General features: G+C 44.8%; 1 protein-coding gene across 4 annotated transcripts in view; it reads right to left on the reverse strand.

The window, feature by feature from the left end:
* Positions 1–20,256, reverse strand: part of ADGRG6 (adhesion G protein-coupled receptor G6) — a 606,009-nt gene extending 585,753 nt beyond the window's left edge. For 3 of the 4 annotated variants that reach the window (XM_069606809.1, XM_069606811.1, XM_069606808.1), the window contains exons 1-2: positions 19,635–20,255; positions 12,427–12,527 (exon numbers count right to left, since the gene is read on the reverse strand). In XM_069606809.1, coding sequence (XP_069462910.1) covers positions 12,427–12,527; positions 19,635–19,636 — 103 coding nt within the window. In that variant the 5' untranslated portion in view covers positions 19,637–20,255. Of the gene's footprint in view, positions 1–12,426; positions 12,528–19,634 lie in introns of all 4 variants that reach the window. The other variant, XM_069606812.1, reaches the window with a different exon arrangement.
* Between the last annotated feature and the right edge of the window lie 244 nt (positions 20,257–20,500).

A 20,500-nucleotide genomic window follows, 5' to 3' on the forward strand; every position in this document is an offset into this window, starting at 1 on the left:
GGTTTCCTGGCGATCTTGAAAAAAATCAGGTTTGTTTGGGTTCCCTGGTGCACAGGCAAAGTATGGACGTCATTCCTGCCACCAGCATTGCGGGTTCCCTCTTTTCTATCATTGTTGGTTGTATCAATAAGAGACAGCGGACAAACCACTATTTTTTGCCATTAAGTTATTTAAATAGTTTATTTACCTTTTGGTTAATGGTATCTCTAGAATGCATGCAACTAAGGCACATTGAATTTCGTTCTCCAAATATTCTAATTTCTGAGATGCGAAGGACTTTCCTCTGCGTTTACATCAGGGGTCAAGTCCTAAAAATTAAAGGAGGGGGGCTCATCAACAAATGCAATGGGATGTGACATCACCAGCAATTAGCATATCAAGGCGAAATCTGCACATTTCATTAAAGTGGCTTTGCATAACCAAGCAAATTGCGCAGGGCAAATGGCATATACCTTTCATAAAACCAACACACGAACAAAACCAAGAGAGGATATTTTCTTTTAATAGTGTTTTTGAAAACGTTAAAGGGTGTGCATGTTTTTTACTTCAAGAACCAATACAAATGTTTTCCCTGGGTCTTGAAGTACCGAAATGGGACATTTCACCTTTAGTTGTTTGTTATTTTTCATCAGGTTATATAGTGCAGTGGTGAAGTGTCCGGCCTACAAACCTGGCTGTGGTGTAATCCCTGAGGTTGGCTTTAATTCATAAATTCAAAGAGGACATTCAATGTTTCTCATTTTAGCTGGGGGGATTGAATCCACCCTCTGAATAAAGTGGGTGGACTCCGTCCCCCCGCGTGTACCCTCGACTTGAGCCCTGGTTTACATCCTTGTTGTTTTGATCTTTACTGCACCATCCTAAACTGCACATGACGGACTGAGTTCACAATTATGCATTGAGGGTGGAAGTCCACAGGCCTCGTGCTTCGTTCTGATGCAGTCCCGTCTGTGGCGAAATCTCTGGGTTTCTCTGACACCTGGGTTCATTGGTTTATTGGATCGTGCAAAAAGCTAGCCCTTGCATGCGAACCTTCAAAAGCTAAGATGTCTAAAATGTCCTGGCTGAGGTTACTAAAAGAAATCCTAAATCTGTGGACTTGCCCCAAGCGTACATGGAAGATTTTCCATGTGCATCCTCCTCTTGATGCCGCATTAGCTGTGAATAAAAGGCTTGGAGCTTACATAAAAACCCTGCACATGGTCTTGTAATCCAAGGCAGATTTTCCGAACCAATGTGATGGAAACATTCTTGATTTTATTAAGACTACAAAGACAACTAATGTCCCCAACATTTATTCCTCACAGACTTGATATTTTCTTTCTGGTTTCTTCTCCTGATGGAGATGCCCCTTCGGACGAGTACAGGGTGTGCAATTTAGTGTGCCTTCACGCAGCAGACCTGTTCAAAGAAATGTCTAGCTTCGGGGCATAAGCAAGAGGAAACGTTTGATAGGAAAGAATATTTCACAGACTCTACCCCCTCCCGATTGGCTAAAATATGTATGTCGGATTGCTTGATATTTTGACAATTCTTCCATCCACTGAATTTGCACTTTTGACCTTTTTCATTGTTGCTGACGCTGAATGCCTAAACTGAAATCAAGCTTTTCCTTCACAGTGGTTTGTGAATGTTGTCAGATGCCTGAAATATTTGTCTCTCCAGATGTTTTGGACTACAACTTCGACCAGCCCTAGCCAACATAGTCATTAATGAGGGATCATCAGAGCGTACTCCAACCATTCGAACAGCCACGGGCGGCAGGCACCAGGGAGATGCATTGAACTGTGGCTGTGTTGCTCCCTCTGGCATTTGAGCATCAGGCTCCACATATGTTAATGTTAATGTTAAAGGATATTTGTACCACGCACTAGCACCACCAGAGTGGTCCCCTGGGGCTCTCGTGGATCTGAAACAAAAGTGGGGTAGGTTAGGGCGTGTAAGGAGGACAAAGTGTGGAGAAGAGCAAGGGAGCTGTGAAGTGCTGTTGGCAGCTTCAGTTCGATTAACACTGTTCGCCAAGCTTATTGGTGTGGTATTTGGTTATGAGTCCATTGTGTGCTGTTGTGTGGAGGTCTGTGTGGTGTGTTTGTTGTGGTGAAGTGCGTGTGGGTTGCTGTGGTTTTAAGAGGTGTGGTTGTGTTTGGTTAGAGTGTGAGAGGTGTGAGAGGAGTGGTGTGGTTTTTTGCAGCTTTTTTGGCGTTAGTAGCCTTGTTGTTAGGAGAAATGCACACTCCTATTGAGTCTCCTTCGTGATTTAGAGAAGGTTGTCTTCCTTTCAGTGATTAAGTTTCAGAATGTATTTATTTATTTATTTAAATTTGTATAGCGCACAAGCAGCCCAGGGGCATTGAGGCGCTGTTACTTGCATGAGCTTAGTTACAGGCATGGTATCAGTAAATGGCATATTTCAGATAGGTACAAGCAAGGTTATCATTACCGCTTATACGGTTGGTCAATACAACTTAAGCAGTGGGTCCTATGGTTGGTATTCATGCTGCTGCGAGGGACCTTATGAGAAGAATGACAAAGCAAGTGTCAAAATCAGTCAATCGACAGATGCTTTTAGTCAGCATTCGCACAAAGTCGAAGAGGATTTATTCAGCGGTGAGAAAAATGTAAATGAAAAGGTCTTGTACAGCATCCTTCGGTCATTTGATGTTGGCCTCGTTGTGCATGGCATTGTGGAGAAAGAGGAAGGGGTTTCTAGTGGGATTGGGGGAGAAGCAGATGCAAAAACCTGTGGCATCGATGGGTGCGCACCTGCAGTGTTGGAGTCTGATATAATGCTTCATTAGGTTTGTCGGAGTCACTTGGTCATTTCCTGAATCTGAGGAGCGTGGTGCCCCCAAGCTGAGAGCCTTGCGCATTAAACTGACTGATACATGCCAAGTCAGTGAAGGCGCTATTGGATGGGGTCATGTGACAGTAAGCAAATCAAGCTCTGACAAAGTCAGTAGTTTTGATTTATTTTCATGCATTGATCATATTTTAAGTGTTGGCAAATACACAGACACGTGTAAAGAGGGAGGAACAATGATGAGGATGGTATGTAGAGAGGGCAAAGGGAGAGTGCTAGGGGAGATGGGCAACGGCACCACTATACGGAACAGATAGGGGGATAAGACACAGTAGAAGCACGGGTGAAGCGAGTGCAGGCGGAGAGGGTCACTGCGTTACTGGACGGAGCGGTGGGTGCAGTTGCGAATAAAGCAGAGGAGAGGATGTAGCCTAAGCCTTAGCGATAAAATTTGTTTGATCATATTAAAATGTGAATATATCTTAAAAGGCAATAACTCTTAGAGGCCGGTAGGGCTGCAGTTAAGTTAGTCGCATAACAGTTGTTTCAGGCTCGGCCCTTCATCCTCATAAGATGATAACAAGACATACATTGAGGCAGACAATATGTTATGCAGAGATTTAATAATTCAGGCTGCTATCTTTAAGACTCTTGTAAGGTTGACCCTAAGTCAGCCAAGTATTGAGTAGCCTTACTTGGCCTTTCATTCTTTTGCACGCAATGTGAAGCGCGCCATTGAGTTGGATAATATTGCATGGGGGGATTTAAAAAAATAGTGGCCCCTCTGAAATGTGACTAAAGCTGAGGGAGTCTGTTACCTCTTAGGCTTGCATGACTCCGACTCTAGGCCTTCTCAGGGTGAGAAATGAGTACCATTGAAATGATGTAGGAATGGGGAAAAATTGGACGCATAAAATTATGAAAAAATAAGTACAATAGAGTTGGGTAGTACAAAATGAGGGAAGCTATCATGGCAGGCCAGTCACGCTGAAAGCCAGGGAGGTAAGAGTCACGCGTCGAATGGCCTGGCTCAGCCTTTATGCCTGTTTAGAAATAGTGTGTTATAAGAAAAGTGTCAATGGAGGCTGGTCCCATGAAACGACCAATGGGGCTGCAAGGAGAGTGGATCACATGTCGGGTACACTTCATTCCACCTCCATAATTCTCAAGATGATAAAATGAGCACCAAAGAGATGGACAATTGTAAATGTGGAGGATCATGCCCCAGAAAAGACGGCACAGCTGTCACATAGTCAATACCCTGTCAGGAGTAGCTGATTATGCTTTTCAATCTTTTGCGACCTTTAACTTTGAAATGGATAGTATTAAAAGGTGGAGGCAACGTAACAGTTGAGCAAGGTTGACGCATCAGAGAAACGCCTGAATTGGGAATGCGCACGGTAGTCCTTAGAGCTACATGCACACCCAGAGCCCTGTCCAAAAGCAGCCGTTGACTCTGTAATCCAGCACAGATTCCATGGAATCTCATTAAAGAGTTTGCACTTAATGCAGCTACTAAACTTCTCTCGACTGCAGCTACCCGCAGCCCTGCAGCATACCCTGCTGTGACTGCAGTGGTTGCATTTGCTCACTGCTGCTGCAGGGCGCAGGTGTTTAATGTTCATCTTAAAGAAACCGTAGTCCTGGGACTGGCCATGTCTGCAGGATGTAGAGAGTGGCTGGCGTTGCCGAGTAGGTGCACCCCGTCCAGAGAAGTGGCTAACAGCAGCAACCAGGGATGCACATTGGAAGAGAGTGGCATGCATGTACATGTCGCCACATACACTTGGATCCTTCAGTCCGGGCAGTGCCAGCCTGATGAAAACCAAGGTATCATCTGGCAGAGATACTGATGAAAGGCAGTGCAGTGCAAGCCTTTTCAGTGCACAGCAAGCTTCCGGTGCAGTACCATGTTATCTATATCTCCAGCATGCAGGAGATTCCTTCTTAGGTGGCAGGGGACCAGGGTAATTAATGCTGACTCAAATGGTGAGCCAGTTGTGGTTCTGGCTCTATTAACAGCTAGGAGAGAGGCGGTGAACAGTCAGTGCATTCACAACCACATAGTACAACCACAACAAGCAGTGACACAGTAGGATGCACACATTTTACCACAGACACAGACCCTGCTTTCTTGGGGACAGCACTGAATATGTACCCACAATAGGACAGACCACAGAGTGACTTTATGTGCCCTATGCTATCAGTAACTACAGACACTGAGCAGGAACCGAGGGTGGGGGTAACTATAGGAGACAGGACTCTTTCTTTCTTAGTTGACAGTGGAGCGACAAAATCTTGTAACAGAGAGGGGAAATGTCCAATGTCAGGAATATCTATGGGAACACAAGGGTTATATGGGGCAAAGATTACAGTTCCATTCACTAAAAGCTTGCCTGTGATGGTAAGACACCAGACGGTAGCTATTACGTTCTAATATTCCCAAAAGACACCTGTTAACATATTGGAGAGAGACCTCATGCAAAAATTAAACATGACATAATAATTCACAGAGGACAGGATAAGATGTTCAACACCAGGAATACATTTCCAGACAGCAAGATAATACATACAAGCATGTTATGGGGAGACTGTGTGAAGGGGAGAGCCACCAGATCCTGGAATATTCCTTTATAGAGTACAAGTGATGTTAGCATGGCTTCCCCACACTACAGGACATCTATTGAGATTACCCTCAGAATTTCTGTTCAGAGCAGAGGTACCTACAGATGTATCTGAAAGAAAAGTGGTTGTAATTGAAATGTATGTGGCTGTAGTGAGAGTGAACAAGGTGATTTTACAGGGAACAGACGTGGAGGGGTTGAATTGGCACACAGCGATAGCCATTGATGCTACACACAGGCTGACTGTCTTGACAGACGATGAATTGTTTGAAGACAGTGACTCAGGTCATCTTTGAAAAGTCCATACCTTATTAGTTGAAAATAGAGTACAGGTAGTGCCACAAACGATAATGTTAGTTAAGCAAGTACCATGATTTATGGATGGGGATTTGGCAAATGTGCCTAGCACAATATGGACACCCAGCCCTTATGATGTGGGGTTGTTAAAAAGGATTGGAGCCGTGAAAATAAAACTGAAGAAAGGCACAATTTTACCCACAGTGAGACATTACCCAATGTCCAAAGAGGCAGACGAGGGCATATCATGCCCCCTGAGTCCCCTTGCAACACTGCTGTCTATCCAGTGAAATAATCAACTGGAGGGTCATGGAGATTCATACATTGAATAATATTGTTGAGACTGAATTTACAGTATTGCCCAATCCTGCCACAATATTGTGTAACGTACCACCCACAGCCACCATTTTCACAGTGATTGATCTGAAGAATGCATTTTTCAGTAGACCACTCCATAAAGATTCACAATATTTAACAGATATAGCGAGCACAGTGACTGTCTTGAGAAATCAGTTACATGAGTATTTGATATCCATGCCTGAATACCTCTCCATTTCAATTGTTGACAGGGAAAAGAAAGGAAGAGGTGTAGCTAAAGGCACAGGAAAAGATGAAATAGAAGCCAATACTGTTGCAGTTATCAACTTTTCCCGTGGGTCGACGTCACAAACATCAGACGATAAAAGAGTGCTACCTCCCTGCTCAGCTAACAGGAACCAGAGGGAGAAAAGAATCAGGGACCCACTACATGGCCCAGACCTAGAGCTGAACAGAACTGTGACAAAGAAATAGCAGAGCTGTAAAAAACTTCCTGGGCACATGTTGGGCAGTGCCTTACCATGTAGGAATTACCAGCAGACTCTGACTTGAAAGATCGTGTGGTGGTGTCTAAAGAGTTCAGTTCCGGGAAACTTAAGAGACTATTTTTGATAGCATGTTTTTTGTATTTGTTTTTGTTTCTTTTTAAATCTTGTAGTTTTTCATACAAGCATGCGGCATGCCTGACTCACAGTTGAAAAGAGAAGATATGTATATATGTATGTCACTAGTATCATTTAGTTTAACGTAAGGATTGTTTTTAGTACACATTCCTTAGTTATTATAGGTATATAGCTCAGTTTGTTTTATCCATTTGAAATATATATAAATACACATATACATATACAATATTTTTCTATTACATTTTAGAGACTTTTTATTGATGCCTCAATATACATGCAGGAGACTGCATCTTCAAACAGTAGACATTATAGCCAAACAGTAATAGCTGATTATTAATTTTTCTTCTCTTCTTGCATTCTCTATTTCCTATATTGTTTCACTGCACAGTTGATTTACGTTGGTACTGAGAATATCTCCCTATGGTATAATGTTACTGAAAAAGTAGAAGGACAAGCACATTTCTAGTTAGAGTAGAAAACTGTATTTCACCCAATTGTGGAGAAAGTAAGGGCTAGGAGAAGTATTAGAGACGATGAATATTACATGAAAAGGTATTTCGACAACTCTATAAATATTGATAGAAATTCTTGGTATAGGTCCATGGAGAAGGCAGGGAAGAGAGAGTTCAAGTGAGGGCTGCTTTGTTTTCTCACTTATCCCATATGCCATGACTGCGTCTAGAATATGTATACTTCAAGAAGTACCTGAACCCAGAGTACATTGCTTGGTACATCTTGCACTGTGGCAGACAAAGGGACAGTTCCAAGGACAATCAGCCATGATAAAGTATCGGAATTTCCTGTATATAGACAACAATATAAAAGAGACACACATGATGGACAATATATGACTTAAAAGCAGTGTGCTGCAATACACATTATCAGGCCCAAACAGAGGAGATGTCCAAATAGTGGATCACCAAATATTAAACTGTATGGATGTCCAGCAAAATGAGATACGTTACTGCTTCAACAGACCTCAAATGGAGGATGGGTTGATGAAATAATGGGATGCAAATCATAGGCAGTGGCATCTCCATCAACAGAAGTGATAAAAAAATATTAAGATAAAGTATGCTGTGAAGAGTGGAAACAAACTGCCAAGTTTTTGACATGGGTGGAGGAAGAAGCAGGACCACTAGGACCACTACCCATAACTAAAATCCAAACACTGAAGATATGCTTTAGAAATAATGGTTCAGTGAAAGATGGTAAAAAGGAAGGGTGCAAATGCATTATGGATTTACCAGGTATGAAAGTTGGCATAGTGGTCCTCATGGAACCCTATTGGTCCTGTGGTACAAGAGTTTATATGCAGCTCCAACCTAACTGGGGTGGCATGTGTTCAATAGTACTATTGAATGCACCATCATTGATAATACCAAAAAGTTAGGAACACATTGAGACTTTTCCTTCAATGGCACTTAACAGAAAGAAAATATCCCTAGGGCTAAAGTGCACAAAAAGAGCAAACTACTTCTCTGATAAGGGCAATACTGCATTCAATGAAATAGCAGTTGAGCATACATTATTTGGTAAAACAACAATGTTCATCACATTGTTTCTTATGCCTGGCCTGCAAGTGGCAGCTAATGCACAGTGGGCAGTGGATCCAAATAACTAGATGGGAGCTGTTACAAACTATTAATGCCACAGTAAAAGGCTTCAATACCATCAAGGGGGAGTTAAGAGCGGTCAGGCTGTTGACCCTATGGAACTGTTATGTTCTGGAACACTCTCACAACTATGGAGGGAGAAGTGTGTGCAAAGATAGGACCAAGTTGCTGTATATATAACCTCACACGATAGGAGAATGGGACCTTGACAGAGGCCATATTCTCCTTGCTAGAACTGTACTATAAAATGGAAGAGGAAGTGAATGATATTGAGGATGAGAGCTGGTTCCTTTATCTGTTCTCCTGATGCCTATCTGGTTGGCAGACGCTTTCAAAATACTGTTGGTAGTCTTGGTACTGGTCCTGCCAGCTTTTTGCATCCTGAGAATAGCAATAAGCGAATGTAAAAAGGCTGGCAAAAAGGTTCTCGAAATGACAATAACGGTTAATGTGGGTGACAATGTACATCAGTAGATTCAAACTTATGGCAAGGATTACAGTCACATGTACCCATTGGGACATCCATTTAGACCACCAGGGGCACTGTTTACATGTCCAAAAGTTACCAACAGCTGGCACTGCACTGAATAAAGTGTGGGGAGTGCTAGTTTGTGACATGCGGCCCAGGAGAATACATAATACAAGGAGGTAGCTTGAGGGGGGTCAACAAAGTGTGGCTGCCCAAGGATGGCTATAATGTGATGAGAACAAATGGAGTTGTCAATGGCTTGACCAGAGGGGGGAATGCAAGGATAGAGATGAATTTGCCAGTACCAGCTTTTGCCCCCAGTACTTACCAGTACCGGGCCGGTGAAAAAAGATACAAGCTGAGACAGCCTTACTCCATTAAAAATGACACAAGTGCACATGCTCTAAAAATCAGAATCCATAAACGTACATTTAAATAGGCCATGCATATGTTAAATCTCATAAGAAATGGCTTGTTTAAAATAACATTAGTGTAGAAATTAAGATTAGATAATAACAGAAACAAACAGTCTGAACATTAGAGGGGCAATGATTCCAGCATACAACAGAGAGGGAATCACGACACTTGGAAGGGAACATTTTAAAATGCATGCAGAGTCAGAGGCTGAATACACTTACAGGGAATCCACATATGGCAGAAAATGCATTTAATCCTAGTAAAACACAGCAGTGAAATGCTAGCATGAAAAGTACACGTGAGACACCCATCACCATCTTTCAAATGAAAACTAAGGAAGGCCCTTGAAGTTCAAGTCAGACCTCAAAGCTCAAATGAGCAATGAAACCATACATTTAAGCAGTCTGGAAGCATCCTCACAACTCAGCAGAATGGCATTTGAAGGCCACTTTAGGAAGGGAGACATTTCAGATAAGCACAGCAGGACACAGGGAAAGCCAACCATTAAAATGAGTTAGCTTCAAGGCAAGAGGGAGAGTCTTTCATGTCCAGGTGCATGGACAAGTAAGGGAAAATAAACAACTCAGCAGACTCAATGATGGATGCAGCCAAGCTGTGCATTCAGCAGTAACTACAATCTGGATAAAATACAAGTATTCTAAGCTAAAACATAGTATCGAGGAACACATGATTAAAACTGCAGTTAGTCAAAGTGTCAACAGCAAGATAAGCACACCTGCCGTACTAGAGAGGGGCAGGGAATGACTCAGAGAATAGCCTTGGATTTGCAACATAGCACTGAGATGATGAAGAGGAGTTATTTCATTGCAATTAGAAGTGGTACGCTGCTCTCTCTACCCTCATTATAAAAACTCCATATTTCATCACACCTGGTCAGTACAAGGTTGAGCACATCCTATGCCAAACCAATGAGAACCCCACATTACCTCAGTCTAATGTTAGCCTATGAAATGTAAGAGAGGTGATGTAAGTGCATCTGGTATCTAAAGTGGGTGGGCCAGTAGATAAGGGACCCTCTAATCCTGAATGCTGCACCTATAGAAATATTTATGCCCCAGGAGTGCAAACCAATCAATGTTAGACAAAGGTTTTGTAGCTTGCCTGTCATGATAGCCTCATCAGTGACAAGTGCTGTCTTTAATAATAATTGCCCAGCAATGAATAAGTCAGGATAACTGTGTGAAGTCTTGCCTGTGGAACTTGTCTCCCTGACCCCCCAGATTCTTGTGTATTTTGAATAATGAGCTGGGATTACCTAGCACTTACAATATTCCATCCAATGTCGCCTCTTGTATTGGAAGTTGCCAGGTAGTGGGCTGAGTTACATTTTTTGGGCCCAGATTACAAGTGTGATTAGACTGTCTGTTGTGATAATAATAAAGTAGATATTGTTATACAACCTTGACTGTACACTCCTTTCATCATTGGGTAATAATTGTATTTTTGCTGTGTTGCAACTAACCAACGATCCATGACCTTTAGAGGAGATAAGCTTGCTGTTCCGTCCACATTACCAAAATCGGAAAAGGAGGTTTCTAATTGTAATTGTATGCTTGTTTATACCAATCGGTTTGGATCCCTTCTGGTGTAGTAGAGGTGTAGGGCTAACTGATGGTTTAGAAACCGATAGTCACCCTTGGACCACTGGTTGCCCCGGAATTTGATTTGTCACAGTCAGTCTGAAAATGGCATAAGTCTGCTTGCACCTGAAGTAATCTACAAATCTCCCCACTTGTCCCTGTCTGCCAAAATGCAAACAATAAGAGCCTTGACTAAAGCAACCTCTCCAGGCCGGGCACTGGAACACCAGGACGAGGAACACAAGCCTTAACTTCTAGTTCTTAGACCAGACAAATCCAGAAACCATCTATTAGTTTTCCATTGTATGCACCAAAGGCACCACTAGTAGCCAAAACTAAAAAAGGAGTGCAAAAGGCATGTTATGCGTACTAGGTGTTGTAGCGTGTTAGATAGCTAAGTGTTTGAGGCAGTATCTGCTGGTTTCGTGCAGCTGTGGGGGTTAATCTGGCTGCAAGTCCTTTGGTTGAGATGCATGTATCGTAGCAGGGACACACAGATACTGGGTGTTACAATAGGCCAGCTTGGGGGAGCCGCAGAACTATATACTTCTGCAGGTTGCAGATATTGCAAACAGGCTCAGAATTATGGGTAGTTGGTTGTAGATATTCTTCACCACTGCATTGACCTGTCGGTCTGTCCCCTTTGCTTCCACCGTCTATCACTGCTAGGCTATGTACGGGACAACTGCTGCAGGGCATATGTGCCTCGCTTTTGCAAACCCTATTGCTTCAGACATAAGGGTACAAAATCAACCTCTGTTTCGAAAACAGTGCTCAGAGGCACCGTTTTTGACCTTTCAAACTATTTTAACAGGTGTTAATAGTAGCCAACTCAATGACACTCAGATGTGAACCAGTAATGGATTAAAGGTTCATTAGCAGATTTTTTTTAACTGGCTTATTGGAGGTTATACGAAAACCATAGCAGCGAGAGCATAACTCATTGAGCTGCCTAACCACACTGCTGAAGTGGAACTCTACGGTTGCCAGTTCAATTTGTGCACAATACAGCCTGGTAGCAGGCTAGGGCTGGGCTATAGGGTACTAGGGAAATGACTAAAGTGCAGAACAGGCCCAACATGGTAGCGTGGGCCAGCATTTTTGGTGAACTGGGGCCGTTTTTTGGGACAAAATGGGCCCGTTTGTTGCAGTTAGTAGTTTTTACCAGTATTCCTGTACAAATATTGGTTAAAATGTGCAAAATATTTGTTTTAATATTTCAACCCCCACTCTCCTCCCCCAGTCCTGGGTATTACTCAAACAGTGTGTCACGAAATGTGTACATTTTCATTTGCGACCGTGGGCCACATTGGTGCCCGAGCCAATTTTATGCCGAAATCCGTCTCTGTAGGATCACAAAATCAACACGTAATCAATCACGCGCACAAACAAAATCAACCGGTCCCTTGGTCAAAGACTTTCATTAGTAAAAAAAAAAAAAAAAAAAAAAAAAAATGAACTAAAACATACCCACATAATCCCCGCAATAATCTTTGCTTGTGAAGCGAGAAGGCAAAGCAGGATGACATCATTCATAAATCAGGCCCCCTATAGATAATAACAGGGAAACTAGAGCGGCCATTATTAACATTGCCCGAGGACAGTGAGCGTCAGCTGAACTTTAGCTACGACTCACGCAGCGCCCTCCGTGCTGTACTCACCCGTATGCGGCAGGCTGACGGAGCAGAAGGTGACGAGGCAGAGAAAATGGCGCAGCTTCCATTTCCAGTGGACGCACCAGACTCCGCTGAAGCGGGACATCCTGCGGAGGCAAGGAAATAAATAAACAATGTAAGGTGGCCTTTCCTCAAAGGGGGATATCCGTATTTTCCCTCAAGTGATAAGGAGGGATTGATTGCGTGGCGCCAGTACCAGTAAAATAAGGCTGTTTAGCTGAGGGGTGCTTCGTGGACTAGCATAAAACATCACACCCGGACCCAACCGTGGTCAAAGACGGCTGGGGACTGAGGTACCAAGGTAAACAGGGTGTATTATTTTCTACGACTTATCTTACCAGTTCCAAGCGTTTAATGGGATGCAAAGGTCAGTATTAAAATAAAATGTTAGAATAATAAAAGAAATACATTGGAAAACAGGAACATGAGTGTTGGCAAATAACCTGAAAACATCTTAGTCGGAGGGTGGCTTGTTTAAACAATGAGACGTTTAAGGCAAAAAGCGCTAAGCAAAAATATGACGTTGCCTAATGGCGATGAAGTGGGCGTCCACGGAGCAAAATTACTTACAAGATGCTTTTATGTACTTTAAAACAAAATATCTCTTATGTTAAGTTCTACACTAGGGGACAAGCCAATCAAATAAAGCAGGGGTCTAAAGAAACAAAACAGAAGGGCACATATGGCCAATATGTTAGTACCACATACAGGGCTGGACTGGCCTATTGGGAACTCTGGGGGTTTCCTGGTAGGACTCTGCGCCGTGGGCCACTTTTGAGAGGTAACCTAATTTATTTCCAACTTGTATTCATAGAAAAACGGTTGGGTTTGCTGAAAATGTGTAATATGGGCACACATTATTTCTAGACCTCTTTCGGTTCCCACAAACAGAAGCAATTGTAGAGTTCAAATCACGCATTTTTAAGTTAAAATTTTGTCATTGATAATTGAGCTGCTTTCCTATTTTTCTTTTTTGTTCAGTTTCAGCTTTGATCCTTCTTGAATCCTGTAAATCTTTTGTAGAGCAGGCGTACCCTCGGCTCGTTCCTGCTTTAGAGAAATTTTTAATACATGCATTCCCTGCCCTCTGTTCACTTTGGCATCAGCAATGCAGGAAATGGGTCCGAACAGCCACATTTTGTCTTCAGACCCATATACAGCAGATCACTTGCACAACTAATTCTTCTGCAGAGAATGCAGGAGCCTGCCTACAGAAACTGCTCACATCCAGTTAAGCAGCTGTTGAAACTAGTATATAGGTCGTGCATTTTAGAGACATCTCTTTATTATGGTGAATATTGTGACCAGTCAAAACGGTAGAGTTCATTACTCGCTTAAAAGGTTACCTTAAGGAATCACGATTAGATATGTTTAACATTTAAAATGGTGGACATTATGTTGTTCCCATAATGCTCTTTGATTTTATGCAAATCCCCAGGATTGGGTTCTTTATAGAGATACTGTGCTGTGCAACCTTGCCGGGGCCATTCCTCTTGCCCCGCCCCCTCCTTTCCCAAAGCCCCGCCCCTCCTAAGAAGTGACGGTTCCCCAATAAATGTTTTCCATTTCCAGCACTGGGCATCAGCACCTTGTTTCCTGGAGGGATTTGCACCTCTTGATGTCTCGGCAGAGAAATCTGTTATTTTCAGCACCCACACTCAGGGTGCTGGAGATGGGGGTACAACAGCCACGCATGTATGTCTTGCGATTTTTCACCTCACACTTTGGGTTGGAGCTGGGGGTGCACTGGTCATGCATGTCTGTTTTCTTTTTTTTACATTAGTGATATCTATGCAGATTGAGTAACTCCTGTATTAACAGAGCATGCCAGGGTAAAGAGACATGGGGCCCACGTTTGAGAAGGCGTCCCACCGTCGTCCACCTGCTGTATGGCATTTACTAAAAGTCTATGGGCCCCATTCTGTCTCATTGCAAATGTGGTTCTACAACGTGTTCACACCTGGCAATCAACATGCTGCAGAAAGAGAATTGAAAACTGGGCAAGGGTGTGGGAGCCCCTCTAGTGAGAACGAACATGGGTCAAATAACCTGTTGTGTGGAATTTCTTCCAGTCGGGAGGGTCTACAACCACGTTTCAGCTCACTGCAGCCTTCACAGAGGAGAAAATGAATTTGCATATCAGTCTGGTCCCACCCCCAAGGGCAGTCCAGCACCAAAATGCACGGCAATTGTCCTCTGAGCAAGAGTACCATCAGCAACCCCAGACACGTGGTTTGGCTTTGTTGAGCCCCCTCAGTGAGATGAAGCAAAGCCCCTATAAGGCGCAGTGCACAACGGGTCCATGTCTAGATTACCCTTGGTTACTTAGGGTGAAACCCCAAGTTTTACAAAATAGGAAAGGGGTATTTCTCCTATGTGAAGGGTGCAGAGAGCTCAAATGTGGTTGTAGACCTTCCTGAGTGGACGAAATTCCATAGAACATTTGTCAGAGATGCCGGGCCAGATAAACCTGCAAGTTTTCAGGATTGCCTGAGCATACTCTCGAGTCCCTCAATCATCCAACATTAAATTGTGTACTAACAATTCTCCAAATCAGCCCGGTAAACACAACCCAATTATCACAACACTGTAGGACATAGCTGCCTGCTCCCCTTTGCAGAAGTATTGTGTATCCAGTCTTTTCACTGAAAAGAATTCAGAACGGTACCTTTCAACAAGGTACAAAATACCAAAAAAATACCGAACATTTTAAATAAATATATATATGTTAGTGGGGTAAGGCGTTAAAATTGGTGGGGATGCGGTTAAAGGGGTAAGAAAACAAGGGTCGTGGGGGGTTCCCCCAAATTACAAAAATAATAATAATTGTATTTTTTCGGTATTTTGTACCTCAGTGAAACTTACCACTCTGAATTTTACTTTGGTAAAATCATATATAACCAACAAGTAGATAATTGGGGGTGGGAAAGAGGAGACATTTTCCAAGGGGTGTTGTACTTTTTTTTTTTTTTGCTATTAGGTGGCGTTAGTGCCAGTACTACCTATACGCCAAAACCTTCTGTACGGCAGTACACATTTATTTATTTATTTATTCGAACATTTATATAGCGCACAAAACCCAGAGGTATCTAGGCGCTTAAGGACGCTTAGGACGGAGATGGAATGTGAGGAGGTACAAACATCCTGTCGGCCTTGTTTGGTTATTCATCCACCTTCTGGCTGTCCAGGGTCATGCTCTCTTTGAGCTAACTTTCTCACGCCGCCGTGACATGTAACTGTGTGCTGTCTAGGGCCTGATAGAGATATTTCTAAGCAGTCTCCTGAGAATTTATGGCATCGTTTCTGCTGTAAACCAGCTCCGGATGACATAAAAATGTGTGAATCAAGGGTGCCTTGAGCCACTTCATTTGGACACAATATGTGTTTTATCACATCTGTTCCTTGCACTGAAGACCTGTTAAAAACAAGCTTTGACAGAGCAAACGGTGTTGGCTTGTGTATAGCTCTTAGTGGGCAATTGGCAGGCACTTCCATCTCACACTATTTTCCAGATGCTGCCATTTTATGGACTGTAGTCTCATTACAGAGGTGCCTGGCAAATGCCCATCCCATGCCTACCCAAAAGCCAAAACGGTTGGCTTGTTCGATGCTTGTTTCAAAGTGTAACCCACTCCCCGAGAGATGCTGGCAGCTACAGTTTCTGAGCTATACAACTTCTAACACTCGAGCGTTTATCTGCATGGAATTGTGCCCCAGCTGTTCACAAAACAAGGGAATCCCTTTGTGCTGCTCCCACGGTGCGTGGGTGCGGCGGTGCTGCCCTAATGTGCCAGGGGGCACGCGCCATTCAAGCTGTTGCAGAGCTGCGTCTCTGACACACATTGGGCGAAGACAATACGGGGTGGGGGAGGGGAGGGCGCCAATCTAGTGTGTTGCTTACCGGGAAGGGATCAGAACAAATCATCCGAAGCCATGGAATAGTCGAAATAATGCAGGCCTCAAATGAGGTGCCAGCCGAGCACGTGAATATCTCGTGTATGGATAGCAAACCCCTGATGTGTGTCTGGTTGGCATTACAAAAGACACAAGGGTAAAGCACCTGCCTGTGCTTTGCTCTCAGGCGTCCTCATAACAATCTAGGCCGCATGACTAGGACACAGGCAAGCAAACTGAGTTGCATGTAGGCTCTGGACCACCATGAATAGCATTCACAGAGATGGTTTATTTATTTATTTATTTATTTATTTATTTATTTATTTACGTATTCGTTATAATCTCCTTAACTCCACGCAGTCATTGCGTCCAACGCAGAAAGATGCAGCACTCGAGGCCTCAGTGTTATGGCATGCGGGTGCATAGAAAGTGAAGTGTTGCGTGAGGGTAAGAGCTTATATTTACCCCTTGCACTGTTCTTATGCACCCCATAACATACATGTGGCATGTGATCCCCAACTCAAAATTAGGGGGTGTTCTAACGTGCAAGTGGTATTACAAATACCGCATTTTTACCACTAAGACCGTGAGGCCCTGGTAGACAGGTGAGATGCTTAATTATGAAACCTGGCCATTTCTAAACAAACACAGGCGGTTTCAACCCACACACGACAACCTTCTGAGAGAAGCGTTTGGCACACAGGGGGCGGAGGGGCGGCGGGTGGAAGGGGGTCTTAAAGGCCATGCCCCGTGAGACCACATCGCTTCATTTGAAAATGAAACTTCCCAACCCAGGCCTCCATACGCTCTGAATTGTGTTTTTATCATGACAACTTGACCTCCTTTCTGAACCGGGTTTTGCTTCAAGGCGAGACCGGGGATTGGGTGTCTGCGTATTTAAAACACCTTAAAAAAACGTTAAAGTGAATTCTCCTTTTTTCAGACTGTGTTTTCGAAGCGAATGTCAGGCGCTCTTAATAAATCAGTTTTCCTAACCAGAAACTGTGTTCCCAAATATTTTATTTGGAAGTCCCCCTCAAGCATACCCCAGAGAAATTAAAAAGCACATGTACACTAAATGGAGGCCGTTCTGTTTTCCTTCAGCAGGGGCCCCCGCCGAACCTGTCCAAAAATAATTTCTGCCCGCGGACAGCCCGTCCAAAAAGCAATATTTGGTCTGGGTTCCGCCTGCCGACCGGGCGGACAGATGCCCGGAGAGCGAGTCCTCGAGAGATGTCCCCGCGGCGGCCCCTGGAACCGGAGGCCGCGGCACAAGCCGTACCTGTTCTGCACCGGACACCTGACGAAGAGCACTCGCTTTTCTGCGCCCGCAACTCCCGGCGCGGGTTCCGCAGCACGCAACGTCCCTCTCTCACAAGGACGCAGAAAAAAGCAACTCGACTTCGGAGTGGCATTGCCCTAGCGCTGATACCATGCGCGTAATACAGTTGGACTCTGACGCTTCACAACCGCACACAAAGAGACGCATGTCAAGAAACGCGATGGATGGATGGATGGATGGATGGATGGATGGATGGATGGATGGATGGATGGATGGATGGATGGATGGATGGATGGATGGATGGATGGATGGATGGATGGATGGATGGATGGATGGATGGATGGATGGATGGATGGATGGATGGATGGATGGATGGATGGATGGATGGATGGATGGATGGATGGATGGATGGATGGATGGATGGATGGATGGATGGATGGATGGATGGATGGATGCTACCAAAGATGTGATGAAGATGAAGATAATAATAATGTGGTATTATATAGCCTTCATGCCAGACTCCCATAGCTTTTAAGCACTATTAGCGTATAAATTGAGGAAAGGGGGCATTATCGCGGAATAATGACCAGTCACCAAGTTTCCAGCCATAAGTTGAGGAAGGGACATTATCCCAAGCAATAATGACCCCTCCTGAGCTCTATAAGGCTAATCGCCCGTGTTGGCATTAGCACTGGATGTTTTGGAAGTGAGAAAATCATGACTTTAAAGATGGCTAAAGTAAATAGACAAACTATCTTAGCAAATGCTTTTATTGTGTAGTATTTCAAAAACAAGGTTGTCTTCGTGTATTAGGCACTTAAATTGCAACTTGGGTTTAACTGCAGCGGGTGTCACATAAGCAGGCATTTTGCAATTTGTGAGAAAGTGAAACGTGTTTCCCCATATTTTACATGTCTCTGGTTTCTAAAGAGGATGTTGCAGGAGAAAAAAGTCCTCCTAGGGTGGAAGGGGCTTCTTGAAAGAAATAGTGCCTGGAAATTGCATTGTTTTTTCCATGTCTGCTTTTGAAGACAGAAGAATGTTCAGCACACAGTCAATAGCAGATGTTATTGACTGCACCTCTGAACATTCTGATTGGCTGAGCGGAGGTCAACAACGATCTGCATCTGCTAATAGGAATTATTATTCCCCAATGTTAATGGTACTTCATTTGTTGACCACCAGAGCCAGACTTAGCCTGGGGCAAGGAAACACAATTTGGCACCCCTTCCTCCGGTCAAGGCCTGGGGAGCCAAATTTGGGGTTGCTCTGCTACATGGAGCACAGCTGCCAAACCAGCACGGGGCAGCATTTGAAAGGCTGCCCCTGCTTGTTTAGCAACAGGGCATATTGAAATGAATAGCACCCCGCTCCCGTGCTGGAGCGCCTGTTGCCAGCACGAGAAGCAGCACATTTCATTTCATTCGGGCGCTTTCACCCACCACGCCAACTTAGGGGAGCCCTTGAAAGACTCCCTAGGGCTGGTGTGCCAGGGGGGCAAATGGGCAGCTAATGTAGCACCCCGGGCAACTCTGTTGATAACAGGTGGATGAAAGGCTCACTCCGACCTGCCAATGGAAAGATAGATAGATAGATAGATAGATAGATAGATAGATAGATAGATAGATAGATAGATAGATACATACATACATACATACATACAAAATACGCATTTGACATGAGACAGGCAGGTTTATAGATATAAGATTGACAGACAGACGGGCAGGCAGACAGACAGACAGACAGACAGACAGACAGATAGATAGACAGACAGACAGACAGACAGACAGACAGACAGACAGACAGACAGATAGATAGATAGATAGATAGATAGATAGATAGATAGATAGATAGATAGATAGATAGATAGATAGATAGAGAGACATGCGGGCTAGTTACTTTGAGATCCAGCCTGCCAGTTTGACTACACCTCACGCACAGCCGCAGCGCTCAGGGATCCGCAGACTCACCAGGAAGAGCACGAGAAGCTGAAACAGAGAAATCAGATGGCACTTACATGCTGCTGTGCTATGTGTCAGCCAGCCGGGTGCGAAGGGGCATTCTCTACCCCCTCTCCTGCCCGCGGACGGTCCTGCGGTAGTCCCACTCCCCCCTCAGCAGTCCGGCGGAGGGTGGGGGGAGGGAGGGGTCTGTGGGGGCTGCTTATGTGGCTGTGCTCTTTCCCTTGCCTCCCGTCACTGCTGCTCCCGGGGTGCGCGCTGTCGATACCCCGGAACCAGGGGAAGGAGCTGCGCCCGGAGTTCTCGCGCGCTGCCGCTCTAGAAGCGCCGGCGGGGGGCGCGGAGCCGCGCCGGGGGCTCCCCGGGCGCCCACATGCTTCACCAGAGGTCGCGGCTGTCGTCCACCTGCAGCGTTAACTGCCCGCACGAGCACAAGAAAAATGTTCCAAAAGTAACAAAGTTCCGGCTGTCTCTTTGGGCAGTAGCCCAGGCAGTCTCGGGTGACCGTGGCGGCGCCGCTCTGCCCCCCCGGGGTATCTGTCACTCTGCGCTGGCAGGGGGCGGTGGGTGTTTCGCCTGTCCGCCTCTCCTGTCCCCGAGGCACAAGGTGCGAGCTCTCCTCCTCCTCCTCCTCCTCCGCCACACTTGCCCAGATGTTCAGACTGGGACTAAAGTTCCCCGCTGGGCTCTCCGAGCGCCTGCACCGCCTCCTCCTCCTCTTCCCCAGTCTCCGTGCACCCGCAGCTCCTCCCCCTGCACCAGCCCCAGGGGCAGCGGCCCGGAGGGTGGAACACCTGCCAGGCGTCCCTCTTCAGGACCGCGGCCGCAACTTTCAGGCCATGCGCTGGCGGCTGCAGTGCGCGTGCTATTTAACATAGATGAAATATGCACAGTATTACCGTTTATGGCACGTTGCCCTTGA

Source organism: Ambystoma mexicanum, chromosome 4p, assembly GCF_040938575.1.
Source record: "Ambystoma mexicanum isolate Mex_15411 chromosome 4p, UKY_AmexF1_1, whole genome shotgun sequence".
NCBI classification, from domain to species: domain Eukaryota; kingdom Metazoa; phylum Chordata; class Amphibia; order Caudata; family Ambystomatidae; genus Ambystoma; species Ambystoma mexicanum.